Source organism: Thermobia domestica, chromosome 4, assembly GCF_964235325.1.
Source record: "Thermobia domestica chromosome 4, izTheDome1.hap1.1, whole genome shotgun sequence".
Classification (NCBI taxonomy): Eukaryota; Metazoa; Arthropoda; class Insecta; order Zygentoma; family Lepismatidae; genus Thermobia; species Thermobia domestica.
Genome location: NC_137457.1, coordinates 327,655,209 through 327,676,674, shown reverse-complemented (window position 1 = coordinate 327,676,674; position 21,466 = coordinate 327,655,209). Strand labels below are relative to the sequence as shown.

The 21,466-nt window shown below is 39.3% G+C and overlaps 1 protein-coding gene across 4 annotated transcripts in view; it reads right to left on the bottom strand.

Annotated features, from left to right (window-relative positions):
* The window catches only part of LOC145684443 (uncharacterized), a 63,999-nt gene that overhangs the window by 34,408 nt on the left and 8,125 nt on the right, over positions 1-21,466 (bottom strand). For 3 of the 4 annotated variants that reach the window (XM_081756825.1, XM_081756826.1, XM_081756827.1), the window contains exons 2-5: positions 19,843-20,056; positions 14,636-14,845; positions 8,191-8,468; positions 944-1,255 (exon numbers count right to left, since the gene is read on the bottom strand). In XM_081756825.1, the coding sequence (XP_081612951.1) occupies positions 944-1,255; positions 8,191-8,468; positions 14,636-14,845; positions 19,843-20,056 (1,014 nt within the window). The remainder of the gene's footprint in view (positions 1-943; positions 1,256-8,190; positions 8,469-14,635; positions 14,846-19,842; positions 20,057-21,466) is intronic. The other variant, XM_081756828.1, reaches the window with a different exon arrangement.

The window sequence follows — 21,466 nt, the reverse complement described above, 5'->3', positions numbered from 1 at the left end:
GGTACGCACTGAAGCTACTTCATACAAACTTTCTTTTTTACATATACATACATATAAAATCACGTGTAACAACAGCGCCCATCGCTGCCTTCAAATTTTATTTATTGCCTTTAGAGACCGGTAATCGTTTCTTCTGCAACAAAGAAAATATTTTACATTAATTTCCCTTTTCACGCAGACTACAATATTATCAAATTACGCTACAATTTTACTGAAAAAAAAAATATTGGCGGTATAAAGCTCAAATTTAGCGCGAAATAACGTAATACTATTTTTATATCACTAAAGAAAAGTTCCCTTTCACAGAAATACATTTAAAATGAAAAATACAAGATCTTATTTAAACACACTTTATGACTTTTCACGTCGGGAATAATTTTAGAGGATATCCAATTAGAGGATACCCATTCACAGAAGATATCCAATCGACTTCTGATCGCTTGTACCGGCCTGCAGCTTGAAACAACCTATTCTGATTAGCGCAGCTTTGAAATGACCTAGCACGAAATACATGATCTCTGCTATATGGTCCCCAATGATTCATGGCTTGGTTTTTCTGAACACTCATTAACATTTTCGGGATAAAGAAAACATTTCGAGGAATATGACTTGGGATTTGGCTGTTCCGCCTACTATATGGAAAAGCCATTGGAGGAGCACAGAAAATCTTAGGAACACGCGGAAAGTAAGTTCTCTCATTTATAAAAGGTCTTGCAAAGCCTTGCATAACCCAAGAATGATATGCAAACGGGTTGATGAAACGCGCCATTTCTTCTTTTACATTCCGTATCTGTCGACATTGGTTAAAAAGCTCTTTTGCCAATCTCGCCTCGATCTGACTTTTCTTCGTGACTGGACTCGATTTCCAGTTCAGAGAACTTGCTGCGCCTCGCACCGATATTTGATCAAAGTGAAATTTGCGTAAGCTATCAGTTGTACTTACTGAGTGTTTGTCCGTGGCACGAGTGCATGTACCTATCTTAACAACTTCCTTTCTTTTGTCGAACGGCTCTTTGCGAGTGGCCTCTCCAGAGCAGCCACTTCTCTGATACGTTCGTCTTCCGTCGGACCTCGCTTGAGACGACGAATCCCCAACGTTCTGGCAGCTCTTGTCGATACGCTTGGTTGACAAGTGGACTTTAGCTCGGTCACCCTCAGTCGCTGGAATGTCTTCGGAATCATCAGGAGACGTGCTGTCCCAATCTACGTCAGATGAGTTGACATTTTGGCTGTCAGAGTCATTGTCGCCACAGGACTGGAAAGGAAAGGAGTCACAGGATAGGTATAAGGAGAAGGTATAAACTAAAGGTTGATATACAGGGTGTTTCAAAACAACACTGATAACGTTTGGGAGGTGACTCCTGACACCAAGCTAAGACAAAAAGTATAGACCAAGCTCGATGCACAAATGCTTCCATTCGGAGTTATAGGCTGCCGAAAACATGAAAAAATGAAGTTCAATGGTTAATAGCTGCAACATTATGGGATCTACTGTAGTCGGGTCAAAGCTTCACTTAGGAACTAATATGTGCGCTATCAAAATTACATATTTCAGAATCCTAACGTACTCACGCAACCATTTTTATAGAGGCAGCCTGGCTACAGTCATCTATTTTGAAATATTCACCAACTACCTGTATAAAAGTTGTTGCAGAAGTACCGTAGGATTCTGAAACATGAATATTTGGATAAGGCACATACTAGTTCCTATATGAAGTCCTGATCCGACTTAATAATATTAGAGCTATGACTTTTAAAGTATTTCATGTTTTCGGCAGTGTATAACTCCGAAAGGAAGCATTTGTGCACAAGTTTGGTCTATACTTTTCGTCTTATCTTGGTGTCAGGAACCACCTCCCAAACGTTGTCAGTGTTGTTAACCACCTCCCAAACGTTGTCGGTGTTGTTTTGAAACACCCTGTAAATGTACACAGTGCGGCAACTAGGAAACGATATTTTTTTTCTGCACTGGACTTTTTTACAGTGATGGATCTTGCGTGTTATCTTAGAAATATGTACAGAAATTTCTAGATAGGCCGTTCTCTAGCGTGGCGCATGATGCGGCTAAATATAGAATGGTGTTGGGATACCTCGTCACTGTTTCAGTAAGAGTGAATACGAAGTTCTTTACGTTCCTGGGGGAAAGTCCAACGGAAAGACTTGAAATGCTAGAAAAGGTTTATTGCGGCAATTACTTTCTCGATGCCGAGCTTTTGAATGTAAGAAGAGGTGTAGCGACGGGCAGAAGTTTGTGGAACATGACGAGAGCCAGGGTCCAAGCAGGTCGGCCAGAATAACTGAAATAACTGACAAAGCTAGGGACATCATTTCGGATAAGCGATATCCAAGTCTCAAGGTAAATCAGATTTTCGATAAGGCGAATGAGGAGACTCCAAAGCAAATAATAGTGCTGAATTTTCAGAAAGAGAAGTTTGTGTTCAAGTTTCGTGTTCCATTCCTTATTGGAGGAGCTAACGACTCTGTGATCATTCGTGAGATTTTGATTCAAAAAACTTATTGTGTTACCACACACCACATACTTGCCAGATTTGTCCCACTGTGATTAAACTTTTTTTTTTTTAAATTAATTAATTAAAATCAAAACTGAAAGACTCCTTTGACGACGATATTTCGATCAACAAAAAGGCAGTGACGAGGGTCTTGAACACCAATTCAGCCAGAATTTCCTCAAATCACTTCATGATTTACTAAATCATGGAAAGCTATGTCTGAATAAACAAGGTTCCTACTGTGAATAAACTGATGTAAGATGATTTCACTTGCTACTCATTCATTCTTATAGAGCAAATCTCGTTGCCTAATTGCCGTTCTGTGTACGAATAGGAATATAGGATGAATAATAAATCAGGAAAAGGTTTGGAGAGTTGAATTTTGAATTTTCTTTCAACGAGACCACTTATATTTTAGAATCTCTTTAACAAATTTACGAATTGGAAACTTTTATCTTCACAGGCCAGTGATCAAACCAAACCATTACAAACAAGATGGATTTCCTATAAGGCCTTCTCAAATGTCGTGTATTTTTACGCAGCAACACATACCAAGGACCCATGCCCATTACCCATAAACTAGATAGAGGAGGAACTCCTACGTTCGAACTATACACATACACCTCCCATCACTTTTATTCTACAGGAAGGACACGCTGAGAATTTTTTACATCATGTGTTTTATGTAGAGCACGTTTTTTAGAGGAGAAACTTATAATAAGCTTTCTCTAATGCTCGTCCATTCGTTCTTCAGATGCGCCGACGAGGAGGTAAGTGTGCCTCGAAACAGTTCACTGATTTTTTTAAATGTCTGATGTTTTCAGTCGTCACTCTTCATTTGGAGTATTGTACTGTATGCGGCACAAACATGGACGTTACGCAAAAATGATGAAAAACAACTGGAAGCTTTCGAAATGTGGGTGTGGAGAAGAATGGAGAGAATTAGATGGGTCGAAAGGAAAATGAAGGAGAAAATGTTAAAACTGGTAATGGAGGGGAAAAAATTAAATTTTATTAAGAAAAGAAACTGGTTAGGACATTGGATAAGCAGGAACTGTGTCATAAGGTACGTGCTACAGGATATGGTAGTAGGAAAGAGAGGGAGGGAGCAAAGGAGGTTACAATTGATGGACGACATCAAAACAGAAAAATCGTACGTAAAGACGAAGAGGTTAGCGGAAGATAGTGGAGCATGGATAGTTCTTAGTTGCGATTTGCCAATAATGGCAGAACACCTGTGATGATGATGATGATGTTTCCAGGTATCAGTTTCCACCCATTTGGCGAGCAAGAATTCCTTGATTTTCCAGGTTTCCAGCTCACGATTTACAAATTTCCAGGTCTATATATAATGTAAGAAAGCAATCATATTTTTCCTCATCTACTATGTATGTACAAATGTATATATATAGTGTATATATAGATAGAAACGTCTTGCAAAACAAACTTATAAAATATACCCTACCAAATAGCCAGATAAGGAAAAAAAAGAGAGAGGAATAAGTTCTGAGAAGCAAAAACCCGTACTTAAAATCTGACATTTCCAAGGTTTTTGCAGCTCTTCATGAAATTCCCTGAATTGCCTGGAACTTTTCAGGTCGGTAGGAATTCATACTATGCAGATGCGTTAACAGGGTGTCTACTGAAATTCCAAAATTAAAATTTCGTGACTTTTTTCTGACCTTTTATTTACCAAACCATAAAATTTAGTAACATTCTTAAAATGGAATTTGGGTGTGAATTAGGCAGAATTTTCATGCATGCCATAGAAGCGTGCTTTGCTAGCAATTTGGTAGCGTCGAAAGCCGACCACAGACATTTTTGGTGGTGAATTTTGATGTTTTATAGAACAAAATTTTCCAGTATGTACTTATAGTTGTACAGGTATAAATAAAAAATAAATAAACAAATAAATAAAATAAAATAAAAAAAGAAAGAAAGACCCAAAAACTAAATTTTGTGACTTTTCTTGACTTTCATGATCGTTTTCTGATTTCGTGACTTTTTCGTGACATTCGTGACCGATAGACACCCTGGTTAACCACTACACCACCAAGTCCGCTTCCCAGAACAGTCACACACATTCTCTAGTACCTACAAAAGATCTGGTGTGTTAAAAATTCTGTCGTTTTCTCCTTTCATTAATATATATTACAACAGTCAAAAAGGTGTTCTCAATATACGGACATTACGTATACAGTCCAAGCACAGCAGTTAGGCTGTGGTACAAACCATGTGGTTTGAGTGAAAAGCACCGACTTTAGGTCTGAAAGAATGTATGGCTGTTCAGGAAAGCGAACTGAGTGGCGTAGTGGTTAGCGCATCGGCACGGTAAGCCGGAGATCTTGGGTTCGAGTTCCGGTCCAGTCATTTTCTTTTGTAAGTTATTGAATTCACACCTACAGAGGATTAGTGTTGTCAACGGTTTGACTCATGACTCGGCCAACACCGAGCCGAACCGAGAAGTGAGCCGAGCCAACAACTAACTCCAATTGAGCCGCTTCGAACCGTCGGTTCAGTTGAGCCGAACCCAGCCGAGCCGATAGCTCACCCAAACCGAGCCAATGGCTCACCTAAGTTGAGTCGAACCGAGCTGATAGCTCATGCCAACCGAGCCGGTGGCTCACCTGAGCCGAGCCGAATCGAGCCAATGGCTCATTCCAATCGAGCAAGGTGTTGGCTCAGTTGAACCTAGCCTAGCCGGTTGACAACACAACAGAGGATCTGGTGTGAAAAAAAAATGTTTCCTCCTTTAATTAATATACGTTTCAGTAGTTTTTTTTTCTTTTCTTTTCTTTTCTTGCTGATACTTGACCTACAAGAAAAAAGTTTGGAGTATTTTACTAAGATGACCATACGATATGTTTGAATTTCGTGCAAAATTAGGGTTCAGATGAATTCAATATGAAAGACACAGAACGAGGAATGCGCGGGGCATTTGCCAATTATCGTGTTTACTCGTGTAATAAGTCGCACTTTTTGTACCAATTTTTAATGTGAAAATCCAACTGCGACTATTACGCGGGGAAAGCTGCCATTTAACTTTAAACCATTAATATTTTGTATGTTGCTATTTTATAATTTAGTATGTATGTATTTTGTATGTGTATGCTTTAATATATTGAATACACCTTAACATATTGGATACACCCAATATTTTACATTTTCTTCTCTCTTTAAATAAAATTAAATAATTAAATGAATTATCGCAATGATCAAAACAGTTTCGATTTTGGATATATACAGCATTGTGTCAACATAAAATGGAGGGTGGAAGTAGGTTGCCTGATCTCTGTTGACAGATGGGTCACGATATTACGTATCAGTAAACAAGAAAACTTCTTTTGCTCGGATTCGTGCAAGATAAACAATTTCAAAGGAAGTCTCGTTCACAAAGACAAAATTCCATTGTGCAGGGAAATTTTTTGGCGAATATTTTTACTTCAAACTTAAGGTGAGACTACTACAGGTTTTCCAATGCTAAAGAAAAAATAAGTAAATAAGTAAATAAATAAATAAATAAATAAATAAATAAATAGGAAATTATGACGAAAAAATATAGGAAGTTTCGTGAAGCTGTGAAAAAGGAACATTTCAATTATCCAATAGGTAAAAATAAGAAGAAAATCTTGTCTGAGCGTCTCTCATCAATCTAGTAGCTACTTCATTTCCTTCTGTACTGTTTCGCCTATTTTATTTAATTTCTTTAGAGACGATTCACTCTGAAACTTCCTTAGATATAGCTTCTTGCTTCGCATTTCTTAACGCGCTTTCCTCTCTGGAAATCTTTGCCACTGTGGCCTCTTTAGATCTGCACTCTTCTAAGTAATCTTTATACTTTCTTCAGGCGTTCTGAATAGCATATATTAATTGCTTTGTAACAGGTAGATTTTCAACTTTTTCTCCATACATTCTAATGCTGTCCTTTACAGTCCTCAGAGCCTTTATACTGTTATGTGCAAGATGGGATCGATCACTTCCTAAAATGTGTTTTTTCTCTGAGAAACCATGTTCCACATCAGCACTACCATGAAATACTGACAGGCAAAATTTGACCACTTTAGTCATCATTAGATATTTAATTGTTCCACATGAATTTCTTATAACACATACTCTTGCCCAGTATTGATCCATGGGCAAGTATCTGACATCACCATACTCAGTTTTTTCCATAAACCAAGATAAATGGCTCCACAGAATAGTTTCCACTCGTCCATGAAGATATCGATGTTCTTACAATCTGCAAATACATGCTTCATTTCTTCTGCCAAATTCCGTGCAAGGGACAAACAAGTAATCTCCTTTCTGAATAGTGGATGTAGACACAGCAGGTACTTGAACAATGGTTTCGATATTGGTAATTTCTGAAACAATTTTGAAACCACACAAATGTAGAATCGCTTCACATCCTCCCGGAATTCCCTCTTTTGTGGCTCTGAGCAATTAGTTACTATTACAGTTTGCTCTTTTACTCCAGCTTCAGGTTGCCGCAGATTGTATTCGCAGTTCTTGTAATCAATTCCAAATAAATCAGTACCCTCCTTCTCCCCCAACACATCTGGCTTCACAAACTTCAATAGCAGCATTCTGATTAGCTCTGATAGCTTTAAGTAGAGTAAATAAATTAGCGGGTCTTTGCGTTGAAAGAAACACAGAAATTTATCAAAAATAACTGATCTACAAGTGATGAAATGCAGTTTGGCTTCAAACAATTTGTCTTTCAGAAATTGTGTAATCCTTCTATAACGATTATTTTCATAACATGCTTTATCTTGTGCTTCTCATTCAAACATCCTACTGTAGAGACAAAAGGCGTCCAACCACCAACGCCGTATTTCCTTATGTTATTTTTACAAGTGAAAGTAGCAATGCCAATATATATATAAATATATATATACAGGGTGGTAGGTAACTCCACCGAAAAACTTTGGGAGGCGATTCCTTATACGAAATGAAAGAAAAAAGTTCTAATAAACATGGGCCGAAAAATGCCTCCTTTCAGAGTTATGATCCATTGAAAATTCGAAAAATCATTTTTTAAAACTCCCTAACTTAGAAACTATAGGACCTATCCCAAGCGGTTTAAGGAATTACACAAGAACTGGTATACGCTCTATCTAAATATCTATGTTTCAGAATTCACCGGTACCAGCGAAACGAACGCACCACTAGTACTTAAAGGAGTATTCCTATACTTAAACTTCCTTTTTATAGTTCCTTTCACCGATAACGGAGGATGGTAAAACATAAATATTTAGATAGAGAACATACTAGTTCCTGTGTAATTCCTTAAACCACTTGGGATAGGCCCTATAGTTTCTAAGTTAGGGAGTTTTGAAAAATTATTTTTGAATTTTCAATGGATCATAACTCTGAAAGGAGGCATTTTTCGGCCCATGTTTATTAGAACTTTTTTCTTTCATTTCGTATCAGGAATCGCCTCCTAAGGTTTGTCGGTGGAGTTACCTACCACCCTGTATATATATATATATATAGGAGGTTTCGTTAAAATGTGGGAAATACAGGAATTTATAGGAAGACACAAATATATCCGGAAAAATAGGAAATATAGGAGCGTTGAAAAGCCTGCTACTATGCGAAGGCGACTATTACGTGAGTAAACACGGTACCTGTAATAATAAATTATGTACTAAAAATGAAAAGTAAAACTAGTACTTACTTTGACGACTGGCTGCTTCTCTTCCTTCTCCTTTGTTTCTTTATCTTTGAACTCTTTCTTAGCTTCTCTCCTTTCTCTTTCCCTCTTCTCCCTTTCTTTCATCTCTTTTTCTTTCGCCTCCTTTCGCTTCTTCCTTTCCTCCTCCTTTGTTTTCTTCCTCTCTAACTCCCGTCGCTTTCTCTCTTCCCGTTTTTCTTCCTTCATCCGCTGACGCTCAGCCTTACGCTGCTTGATGAACTCAATCAGGGGCGTTGTCACTTTTAATACGCCATTGTTCGCTGAAACAAAAAAATATAAACGGAATAAAGAAAATGCTTGCCATATTATTATTCACTTAATACTAAAACTGACTTTACTGTATCTGTATACAAGAGTAAATCAAAATAATTTTCCCTTGGCAGTTATGGAAACAGGTGTAGCAAGACAAATAAATACAGAAGGTTGTTCCTTGTATATCCGATAATTTTCGATTCGGTGCTGCCACCTGGCGCATCATGCTGGAACTATGGGTTTGCTGGCGGGAACAGTGTTATGTCTAATCTTGTAGATGCATGAATGTTATCAAATGACACCGTAAATCAACTGGTATTGAGAGAGTTACGTAATGGCCCTTTTTCAAGCAGTTTTCGTATACGCTTTCTAAAACAGTATTCGGAGAATGGATTTACACTCAGGATGACTGCTGCGAAAGCTATTGTGGCTTGCGAACCATTCACCCACGAAAACTACCAGGAGAGGGGCTGCAAGCAAAGTGACATCCGTAGTGCTAAGAGGGATTCGTCGATTGGCGTGCCAAAAAAAAATCCCCTAAAGCAACGTGATATAGGCCAGAGATTCCACCTCGCACGGTCAACTATGAACAAATAATTCGCAAGCGCCTCAGGTTGAAATGTGAGCGGAAGGCCCGTGTACACCACCTGCTACCGCGTCACATTACCAAATATAACACGAACTGCCGGAAACTGTATGAGAAGTACCTGGCGGGTTCCAAATCGAAGAAAGTTGTCACAATGGATGAATTAAATGTCCATCTCACTGCTGATGGTCACATTTGAGAATTACACACCGTGACATTGACGGCAAGGGGCGCAGCAACTTTATTCGTCAGTGCAGGGAAAGTTTCTCTCGTGGCTTTATGGTTGTTACGGGATTCAGATATGAGAAAAAGTTGCTGATAAGCAAGCTGGACAAAAATGTGAAGGTGAATGCAAGATACTTCCAAAAATCCATTCTAACACTTATCTATCGGAAAGACAATCCCACAAATGTATGGAATGGACACGAATCATGTGATGACTCATATGAACAAGGCTTTGAGTCATACCACCAGAACATCACTACGTTTTTATCAGGAAATGGCAGAAGAATTAGGAATTTGTGTCACTCCGTTTGAAGATATTCCTGTAAAAAGCCCACATGTCAGTCCAATGGACTATTGCGCATTTGGACTGTTGAATCGATGCCTTCAACATCGCCGCCCACACACTCTAGATGGTCTATTGAAAGCTTGCCGTCAGGAGTGGGACAGAATTCCCATGCCTGTCCTGTGCCGGAGGTTGCTGGAATGGGAATTGCGATGCCGTGCGATAATCCATAATGCTGGGGGTCCAATAGAACATGATCGGTTGTAGCGGTGCGGTATCTCTTAAGGTAAGTACCCGTCCAAAATGGTCGGATATAAAGCGAACAACCTTTTGTAATATACTGGGAAAATAAAGATCAAGGGTTACTTTATTTTCCCACATAAGAACCAAGAACAATGACACATATAAAGCTTAACCTCGCTTTCCCCCTTGAACAATGAGATGAAATGAAATTTCTAGTTTAAACAACCCACGGTTATGCCCTGTAGAATACAGGAGACAAATAATTGAAAAGAAAAAATGAAATCATTCAGTTTTACGTCGCACACTTATGCCCGTTAGGCTAAAGGAAACGGTGATTATGAGAAATGAATGGAATGGTGGAATGAAGAAAGTGTGAGGAAACAGGAGAGACCCCGATAAAAACCACGCATACGGTGTTTGTCTACCACAAAACTCACTTGGCGCGAACTGGGATCGAACCAAGTACCCCATGCTCCAGAAGTGAACACTGTACCACTGAGCCACCGCGGCCCCTTAATTGAAAAGAGTGATATGAAATAGCACGATCATTCATAGCACCGCATGGCCCCATTCATTAGCTCTGCCTTTACATAGCATTAGCTAGAATCTGCCACCCCCTTCCCCCTCACGAAAAGGTAAATTGGCGTTTCTCTCCTCTGGTCTTTTCACCCTGAAGATGAATGCATGTCTGCATTCGAAACGTTAGAAGTGAATATTTTCAACTGGCTGATAACCTGAGAAAACTTACTAGAATCACGTCACCAGGAAGGATTCAACTCTTTCTTCAACAAAAGGGCTCTTGAAAAAAGTCATGGATAAACATACCGGCATAATATCAGTTTAATTATTAAGCTAAAACAAAACTAATTAGCTCTATGGTTTATGAAACCCGGAGGTTCAATGCCTCACTGACAAAAGCTTTCCACTGACTTCTATCCTTAGCCAACTGGATCCAGTTTCTACTTTGTATTCCTACTTCTGCTAGATCCATCTTAATCGTGTCCTCCGATCTACGTCTAGGTCTTCCTAATGGTTGTTTCCGATTGGTCTTCCCGTTAAAACTTTAAAAGCGTTTCTACTTTCTTCCATTCTGCCTACATGAGCCTCCTAGATTTGATGACCCTAAACAATGTTTGGTAAACCGTATAAATTATGTAGTTCCTCGTTATGAACTTTCCGCATTCCCGTTGCTCTTGGATCCGAATATTCGCCTCAGTATTTTATTTTCATGTACTTTCAGTCTGCGTTCTTCTCCCAGAGTAAGCGACCACGTTTTGCAACTACAGACCGTAGCAGGCATAATTATCGTCTTATACAGTATGTTTTAAGTTTCAAATTCTCCGCCAAAATTCGCGAAGACAAAATAATCTCGACTGAATAATATGAATTACCTGCTTAAAGTGAACATTTAATTTCTGCGTGGATAAAGTTTTGATATGTTAATGTTGATCCTAGATATTTGAAAGTATCCACTTTGTAATATTAAAAAAAAAAACACCTTTATATTTTAATTATTAAGATAAAACAAAATACAAAGTGTAATGGAAAGATACTGAAACTGATTACAAACACAAGTATTTGTAAATGAAACTTTCTCGTGGCTAAGTGGTTAGCTCTCCCATAGCTCTCTTATCAAAAATTCAAAATATACTTTTTTCTGCTTCAAAACTTTAAGAATATTTTACAAAAAATACTTTTATCGTCGAATTTGTGCTTACAGTTGTCAAACATGAATACTTATGTACGGAAAAAATTTAGTAGGAATAGCATGTATAGAATATTTACTGTTATAAATGAAAACATCTTATTGTTCAAAGAATACATATTGTACTGTGGGTCTGTAGTAGAGCACTTACTTCTAGTGCGAGGGGTCCCTGATTCGATCCCACCTCACGTTAGTCTAAGGTGTACAACATCGCGTCCGTGGGATTTCTTGGGATTCTCTCGTTTCCTCTTACACTAACTAACATTCTACAATTACTTTTTAAATCACGTTTTATTAATTATCCATCTCCTTTGGCCTCTACGAAATAAGCGTGGAACGTAAAACTACAAATTTCATTTCATTTCACGTCTTGTTCTTCTTCAGTACGAGGGTGATTTAGAAAGTAATGCCACAAAGGTGATCCATTTGTGTGTGTGTGTGTGTGTGTTTGACAGATAGCACTAATACAAGTATCGGTGGAAAGCTTGCAATGTCAGCTAAAATCGTGGGATCATTTTCAACATAGTCCCCATTAGGAGCAACACACTTGCGCCAATGCAAAACAAGATGGCGACACCATTGCCAAACTGCTAGTTCCACCTCTGCGTCACAACTGTAGCGTTGGCCATTAAGGTGAGTTAAGTTAACCATTAAGCTTAAGTTTGGAGAAGAGCCAAAAGTTGCAGGTCGCAAGATCCGGAGTATAGCCAGGATGAGGCAGAATTTGATTTTTTTTGGAGGAGAGGACGTGTAGCGCCTCGACTCATCGCCGGCGATGAATGTTTCTGGGCGCGCAACTTTCCGCAGTCAGAAATTCAATGACAGCCCGCTGTTTCAACCGGACGTCACCACTCGATGTCATGGACTGCTCCATTACTCTGGAATGAGAAATGATAGGAAGGTAAAACAACTGACATTCTATAGCTTAAACATCAGTGCATTACTCATAAACAGTTCAGAATGTTTGCAGTACTATTGGCCAAGTAGTCGGCTTGGAGGCATTACTTTTTGAATCACCCTCGTAGTTTGTGACGACAATGAAAGTGTCAATCATGTTATTTTTACTTTTCTCAAAGTATCCTCCTCCTCATTCGAAACAAAAATGTCTTGTATACCTTCTCTTTTTTTCTATGAATTATTAACATTTTTGATCGATTTCACTTTATTATTGTCAATCTTCTTCATTCTGCATATGCGGCTTCTATGAAATGAAATGAAATATTTTATATATACTAATGAAAGGAAATAACCTATTTTTATTTTATACACCAAATCCTCTAGAGGTGTGGATTCTAACACAAAGAGCGAAAAACTAACCGACTGGACTGGGACTCGAACCCGGGACCTCAGGAATACCGTGACAATGCCTTAACCACAACCGTAGTAGTTAACGCATCGACAAAGTATGCCGGAGGTCCCAGGTTCGAGTCCCGATCCAGTCGTTTACTTTTTCGCTCTTTGTGTTTGAAATATTTTAGTTTTACGTCCCACGATTATGCTGGCTAACCTAAAGGAGACGGTGATAATGAGAAATGAATGAAATGGTGGAATGAAAAAAGTGGGAGGGAACGGAAGAACCCTGAGAAAACCCACGAACATTGTGTTTGTCGACCACAAAACCCACTTGGCGCGAGGGGGGATGGAACCAGGGACCCCATGCACTAGAGGTAGACGCTTTACCACTGAGCCACCACGCTGCTCCCCTATGTGGCTCTTACTACATTAATAACCTTACACGGTGTTGTGCTTGAAGATTTCTTTTGCATAATGGTTTGTGCATTTCCCAACTGCACTGCATTGAAACCCTAGTTGTGGACCTTAGTTGTGGGTCAGAGCCCTCGTTCATGACCTAGATGTTCCCTAAAGATTTTGATCTTTAAGTTATTGAGATTAGTGTACGTAAACCAAAGACATAGATTCGAATTTCGGTCCATCTGCACTGTTTAATCTGTAGGAATTTTGCACCAACAAGGTTTATGATGTGAAGTCCTCTGTGTTCCATAGACAGAGTGTCCGGGGAAAAAATCGTGTCACTTTGGGAGGTCATTCTAAGCAAAGAAGTTCCTATGATCATGTGTACGATTCTCAACGGTTTGAGAACTACGTATTTAACCAGTTTTGGCCTTATGTTATTTACTGCTCATCCTAAAGTTATTGCACAGAGGTGAGGGACAGCGCATTTCAATCCAACGGACCGTTAAATTTCAAAAAAAAAAAAAAAAAAAAAAAAAAATTTAAAAAATAAAATAAATAAAAAATTCTTAGTGGTACTTGACGTCACAAATCCTATGCACTGTCCAAATTTGAAGTTTCTAACTTAACCATTTTGGTTTGATCAATCACTCACACATTCAAGACTTCTTTTACAGCTATATTTCCATTCAAATACACACCCTAAAGAGTGAAAAAACGGGGGATGGGTCAAATATTTGAATGCCATTCATTCTAGCTTTGGAACTTCTTGTATAAAATAAAAGACAAATTCTGACCAAAGCATATATTAACTAATAAATAATAGCGTTACAGTTTCGGCAAAGTAACTTTGCCTTCATCAGACGCATTATGAAATACAATTTCTAAGACTACAGTTTATATTTCTCTGAAAATGAGAGAAGATCATAACTAGGAACCATGAACTGGAATAGTGGACATAATATACATGATGTACAGAGGAAGACATTGGACAAAGCAGAGAAGAAAGAAGAGTTTACACAGATATTTTGAATAGCAGATAGCCAATTAAAAGTTTAAGGTTTTCAAAACTGAAAGTTGTCCATTATAACAATATAGGTGTGCCAATTAAAAGGTTAAGATTTCAAGTGATAGTTCTATCATTAAAAGTTCCAAATATCTAATGAATTAAAAATTGCTAAAAATGAAAAGTCGGATCCCATTGGTTCCTAAATATGACGTCATCTCATTTTCTGAGACATATAAGCTCTAGTCTTAGAGCTAGTATCTCATGATGTGACTGATGAAGGCAAAGATCTTTGCTGAAACTGTAATCCTGTTATGTATTAGATAGTATATGCTTTGATAGAATTCGTCTTTTATTTTATTCAAATATTTCCATAAACCGATTTTTCCCGTTCAAAGAACGGGCACCTCAGCTAATTATCTGATAAGACCTCACCTTTGAGCTCTCTCTCTTTGGCCTCGATCTCCTCTAGACACTCCTGCGTGGTAGGAAGGGGCACCTCCTGGTTCACCTGAAACGTCTCCAAGAACTTCTGATAGTCAGGATCATTTTCCATTGTCCCACACTTGGCATCTCGCTTCTTTGTACGTCGTTTGGGAATCTTTTGGAAAGGAGCAAATTCCACTACAGCTGGGTACTCATTTCCTGAAAGACAACACAGCAGAAAGTAAAATTAGTTTCTAGCTGTAGTACTTTTAGATTAAAAACACATTTAAAACTATAACTATGGTGTAGGGCTTACCTCTCGAGAGAGGGGATTGATTTCTTACTATGTGAGATTTGGTGAACAACAACGTGTTCTTGGTTTTCCTTTTCCTCCCACACTTGTGTTTAACAAATTATTTCATAATCACTAACTTTAATTAACTCAACAGTCTTCTTTAACCTAAAGGGAATAACAGTGGAACATTTCATTTCGTTCTTTCAATCTTAGATTCAAGTAAGAGAGTTCATACTTATTTTATTTAACGAATTTCCACATACCGGTCTTAAGCTCATATAATATATGATAGGTGATAAAGTAAGGTTACAAAGGCTACAGTGAAACGTGTATTATTTCCTACAACCAATACACCCAACAGATAGTACATACATTAAGTTATTTTTCAACATAGTTTCCATATCGGTTGAAGCACTTCTCGCATCGTGGGATGTGTTTGAAGATTCCCTTTTGGTAAAAATCCTGTCCTTGCGTATTCAGCTACGTTGTCACGAAGTGTTTTCACCTCCTCGTCTGAAGCGAAGCGACGGTCTCCTAGGTGTTCCTTCAGTTTTCCCATCAGATGCCGTAACGTGATCCTCCTGTTGTCCTCAATCAGCTCCTCCACGCGAGCTGTGATCAAATCTGTTGATGCCGTGCTGGGTGCTCCTCGTCGCAGACGTTTTCTCTACCAGACGCAAACTTTCGACACCATTCTGCGACAAACTGGAGTCTCTCCGTAAACCTCTACAAGTTGCCGGTGAATTTCAGCCGTGGTTACATGTTTCGCTCACAGAAATCGAATAATATTGAATTCTCATAATTCGGAAGTCTACGACAGGTTCACAATGTAAAATTAAATTCAAATTTTTACTTGTCATCGCATTAAGAGAAGACAACTATCTGTCATGTTCACAAATTCTCTTCATAAGGGTATGGTGGCTCGGTAGTAACGTACCGAGAGAAGTCATAGTTAAATCCCCCCGGTCTTGTGAGTCTGTAATGAACATAAGGCCCGTGAGTTTTCTGAACCAGGAATCCATCACACCAGAGGTGATCTCGCCACATTTTTCGCTTAAAATCAAATTCATCTGATAAGAATTCTTACCTTTTTGATCTTCAAAGACATATTTATCACATTCATTCACAAAGACATATCCATCATATTCATTACATACGAGAAGGTGTTGGAAAGTTCGTGGCTTTGTTTTCTTTAAACTGAAGTAGACAAATAAAAGTGTTGACATATGAAAGTCTCATATCTTAATATGTAACTGTGTTAAAACCAATTGAATCCTACTTGTACAGCATCTGTCATTGCGGGTAGAAAGTGAAGTGGAAGAGGCACGGGGAAGTTTCACGTCGTCGGAACCGATGACCGTTATGAAGTTCTTATGGCTCCAGAGAAGGTCTGCAAAGGAAATTCATATGGAGATGTGCCAAACACTGGGGGGAAGGGGGGGATGTCCTTCATACAGTTGTTTAGAAACCTGGATATCATGTTTTAAGACTATGGAAGACGAGCCCCGCAGCGGACGCTCATCAATCACAACAGACCAGCAAATATGTGATGCTGTCCGTGCGCTGATTCCTTGAGGACCGTCGAATATCCGTCAAATAGATTGACCAGATACTGGACATCTCCAGGGAGTGAGTTGGTTATATTATTACCACAGTCCTAAACATTCACAAGCTTTAAGCGAAATGGGTGCCGAAACTTTTGAGTACAAATCAAAACAAGGAACGTGTTGAAGCATCCAAAGCCATCTTGGCCCATTTTGAAAAGATAAATGACTTTTTGGCTAGATTAGTGACAGAGGTCACATTTACGATCTTGAAACCAAGAAAGAGTCAAAGGAATGGCGCCATAGCGGTTCACCTCGTCCCAAAATATTCTGTACCAAAAGTCGGCCAAAGAAGTCCTGGCGTTCATTTTCTGGGACAACGATGGCATTACAATGGTGGACTACCTACCAAATGGCGCTTCTACGACTCTATCGCCGGAAAGTATTATGTTAATCTTCTAGACCACCTGAAAGAGGCGATTAAGAGAAAACGTTGTGGAAAGCTCACAAAAGGGATTATAATGTTACACAATAATGCACCCGTCCACAAGTCCAACATTGTTGCTGCCTAATTGACCACCCTGAGATTCCCATTGGTCCACCACCCACCTTACTCCCCACACCCGGCCCCTTCTGATTATTTTCCATTTTCTAAACTAAAAAAAAAAAAAGAAAAGAAAAGAAAAACGCATCTAAAGGATCACGGCTTTCAGGATATTTCTGATGTTACACAGGCTGCTGGCAGCTGTTTTGAGGGACTTTTTTTTTTTCATAGACTAGGAAACGTTGTCAAAAGTGCACTGATATCAATGGGAAATACGTTGAATAAATATGTAATCTCGGATCTCTGAAACCTGTTTTTCTTGGCAAAGCCAGGAAATTTTCAGATCAACTCGTAAGAAGTTTTACTGTTTTGATCCACAAAGACATACCATCATATTCTTTATATCAGTAATGTTACTCTTCTTCTTCTTTTTTTTATCCACAAAGATATATTCGTCACATTTATTATATAAGAAGTCTTACATTTTTATTCACAAAAAATATGCATTATTATACTATAAGGGGTCGAGCAATTTTCACTTAACATGTACTAAATTAACTTAACCCACCATACTCACAGGTTATGAGACACACGGGAAAAAGATATCACAATAATAAATTATACTTTTGTGCAGATTGTGCAGGCTGGATGCTTACGCTACAACAAGTTGGTCCTATGAAAGTTAGCTGCACACCGCCTGCTTCTGATTTTGCGCGGTTACTCGGAGTGCTGGACTAAATCTCAGATCCAGAGCGCTTTCGCTGAAAACGCACTCTTAAATAGCTAGGAAAGGTGCAGTTTTTATCCTTGCGTCGTCTGCAAGCGCACTCTTATTGACTATTACAGTTAAACTACTTTGGAGAATTATCCCACAGTCTGAGAGATACCCGAAAACAATGCATCGTTGTATTCAATATTATATTGTAATGTTCCACGTGCTTGTGTTTACAAACACCCAACAGGTACTCCAATTTACAAACAACAACCACATGCACCTTAGTATGGTGTACTATTGCTGCAGACGACGTAGACGAAAGCGGTACCACTGGTCACATAACGATGAGGGGACAGCACCGCCACTGCCTCACCAGGAGCGCCTATAGAACAGAGTATTCTATGGATAGTCATCAGTCTCGGCTAGTCAGATCCCCTTTCTTGGCTTGCAGTGGTGTTTAGTAAGTACCTCATCCAAACCCTAAGCCCTAGCTTGTAGCAGAGCGAACAGATACTTTTCCTCCTGGCTTGCAATGGAGCTTTGAGGGAAAATTTACCTCTCTTTCAGCTTGCAGTGGAGCTTAGGAAGTAACTACCCTAACCCAAAGCCTTAGCTTGCAGTGGAGCTAACGTTTCCTTTTCCTCCTGGCTTGCAATGAAGCTTTGAGGGAAACTTTACCTCTCTTTCTGTTTGCAGTAGAGCAGCGGGAGATTCCTAATCACAGCCCGGCCTGGCTTGCAGTGGAGCCTAACAAGCAACTACCCTAAAACAAAGCCTTAGCTTGCAGTGGAGCTAACGTTTCCTTTTCCTCCTGGCTTGCAATGGAGCTTTGTGGGAAACTTTACCTCTCTTTCTGCTTGCAGTAGAGCAGCGGGAGATTCCTAATCACAGCCCGGCCTGGCTTGCAGTGGAGCCTAACAAGCAACTACCCTAAAACAAAGCCTTAGCTTGCAGTGGAGCTAACGTTTCCTTTTCCTCCTGGCTTGCAATGGAGCTTTGAGGGAAACTTTACCTCTCTTTCTGCTTGCAGTAGAGCAGCGGGAGATTCCTAATCACAGCCCGGCCTGGCTTGCAGTGGAGCCTAACAAGCAACTACCCTAAAACAAAGCCTTAGCTTGCAGTGGAGCTAACGTTTCCTTTTCCTCCTGGCTTGCAATGGAGCTTTGAGGGAAACTTTACCTCTCTTTCTGCTTGCAGTAGAGCAGCGGGAGATTCCTAATCACAACCCGGCCTGGCTTGCAGTGGAGCCTAACAAGCAACTACCCTAAAACAAAGCCTTAGTTTGCAGTGGAGCTAACGTTTCCTTTTTCCTCCTGGCTTGCAAATGGAGCTTTGTGGGAAACTTTATCTCTCTTTCTGCTTGCAGTAGAGCAGCGAGAGAATCCTAATCACAAACCGCCCTGGCTTGCAGTGGAGCCTAGGAAGTAACTACCCTAAAACAAAGTCTTAGCTTGCAGTGGAGCTTTGTGGGAAACTTTACCTGTCTTTCTGCTTGCAGTAGAGCAGCGGGAGATTCCTAATCACAACCCGGCCTGGCTTGCAGTGGAGCCTAACAAGCAACTACCCTAAAACAAAGTCTTAGCTTGCAGTGGAGCTAACGTTTCCTTTTTCCTCCTGGCTTGCAATGGAGCCTTGTGGGAAACTTTATCTCCCTTTCTGCTTGCAGTAGAGAAGCGGGAGATTCCTAGTCACAACCTGGCCTAGCTTGCAGTGGAGCTTTGTCGGGATCCCTAACCCCTCTGTGCCTACAATGGAGCAGCGCGTGTCCTACACCCCCTCACTTCGCTACTAAGCAATCCTCCCCGAGACCGTCAGGTCGAAGGGACACCTATTCGTACCTTATACTAGAGAATTTACATTGTTGTAGTATTTCTGTAGAATACTGTTTACAGAAAATTTTTGTAATAAAAAGCGGTAGCGGGAAGCGATTCCGGACTGTAATTTACTCTACCTATGTTCTGCTTACTTCTGCAAGCAGAATTTTACAATATGAATAAAGAAAAAATGAGAAAAAGAGTTCCACTGAACAGAAACTTGTCCCAGTGAATTCACTTTGCTAAAATAAATAGTATTATCCAAAATACTGTAAAATAAAACTATTACAGACAGAAGTCTTACCTTTTTGATCCACAAAGACATATCCATCAAATTTGTCTTTGAAGATAAAAATGTCCTCCTGGTTGTTGAAGTTAATGTAGGCTCTGGAAAACGAAAATTGACCAAGGCTCATGTCCCCCTTCACGAAATACATGTAATCATGGTCTGGAAGTGGAGACACTTGCTCAATGAACGTCTCCTGAGTCATCGTGGGCGGTAAACGACGCACCACCACCTGGAACACACAAAATAATTATTTGTAGGCCATTCATTCTGGTTTGACATTCAATCTGTAACGTTATGTTTATATATATATATATATATATATATATATATATATATATATATATATATATATATATAGCCAAAGTAAATCATATAGTGAAACATCTCGATAATGGAAAGCGGTATTAGAGATAAGATTACCCACAGCACTCACAACTCGTAGTGATTTATGAATAAAGAACCATTGAAAAATGTCAGAGAATTCTTTTCCACGAGAGCTACAAAATGCGAAACTTTATTTGGAAAATGCGACAAAACGCGAAATTTTCAAACCTATGTTCTACCGTCAAAGTGAATATATATATATCTCTCCCCTCCCCCTCCCAGAAGTTCTACTGTCAAAGTAATATAATAAAAAACACCCCAGGTTGGAACCTCATCCATGTTGAAAATTTGATTAAGTACGGTCGGTTGGTTTAAGCGTGATGAAGTCACAAAGACAGTCACTTTTATATTTTATATATATATTTTTTTTACATATATATCTCACCCTTCCCCCAGCTCTACGTTGCTCCGTCAAAATGAAATGACAAAAAACATTCCAAGCACAAACGTAATCTATATTAAAAATTTGATCGAGATTTGTCGTTTGGTTCAAGAGTTATTAAGTGTTATTTATTTTTTTATAGTTCCCCCCTCCCCTAAGTTCTACCGTCAAAGTTAAATGATAAAAAATATCCCAAGTCCGAGCCTCATCTATGTTGAAAATTTGATCGAGATCGGTCGGGTGGTTCAAGAAGTTATTAAGGCACAAACATAGTCACTTTCAGTTTTATAATATAGATATAACATATATATAAAAGAGAAGTCAGACAAGGATGTAGTATGTCACCCAATTATTCAACATTTAGGTCCGTTACACAGTCACGCGGAGCTCCGCGCGCGGGGTTCCGCGTAGCAAGATTATTTTATTGTTTCTTATGGGTGCATACATGGTCACGCGGAGGTCTCCGCGAGGCGGATAGGGCCATTGAGCAAATGGGTGCTTACATAGTCAAGCGGAACTCCGCGCGCGGAGCAGCCACTTCTCTTTAAAATGTAAAGAGCAAGGTGCATAGTAGCAAAATCAAAATAGAGATTCATCCAGAAAGACTTATTACAGAAGTTGAATTAAGGCCATGTTTATGGGATCCTGCTTGCATAGAATACAAAAATCGTGAGATTCGTAATTTATCCAATTAATTCATCGACCGACCGGACTGATATGCGAAAATAATTTAAGAACTTTTTTCCCATCTTCTTGCAAACCTACATACAGTCACAAAAGCTCCCTTCAAACTTTTTGAGTAACTAAGGGGTGACTTTGGAAATGCCTATTTTTCTGTGTTCTTCGTTTTCTCTTCTTACAGAGATAATAACC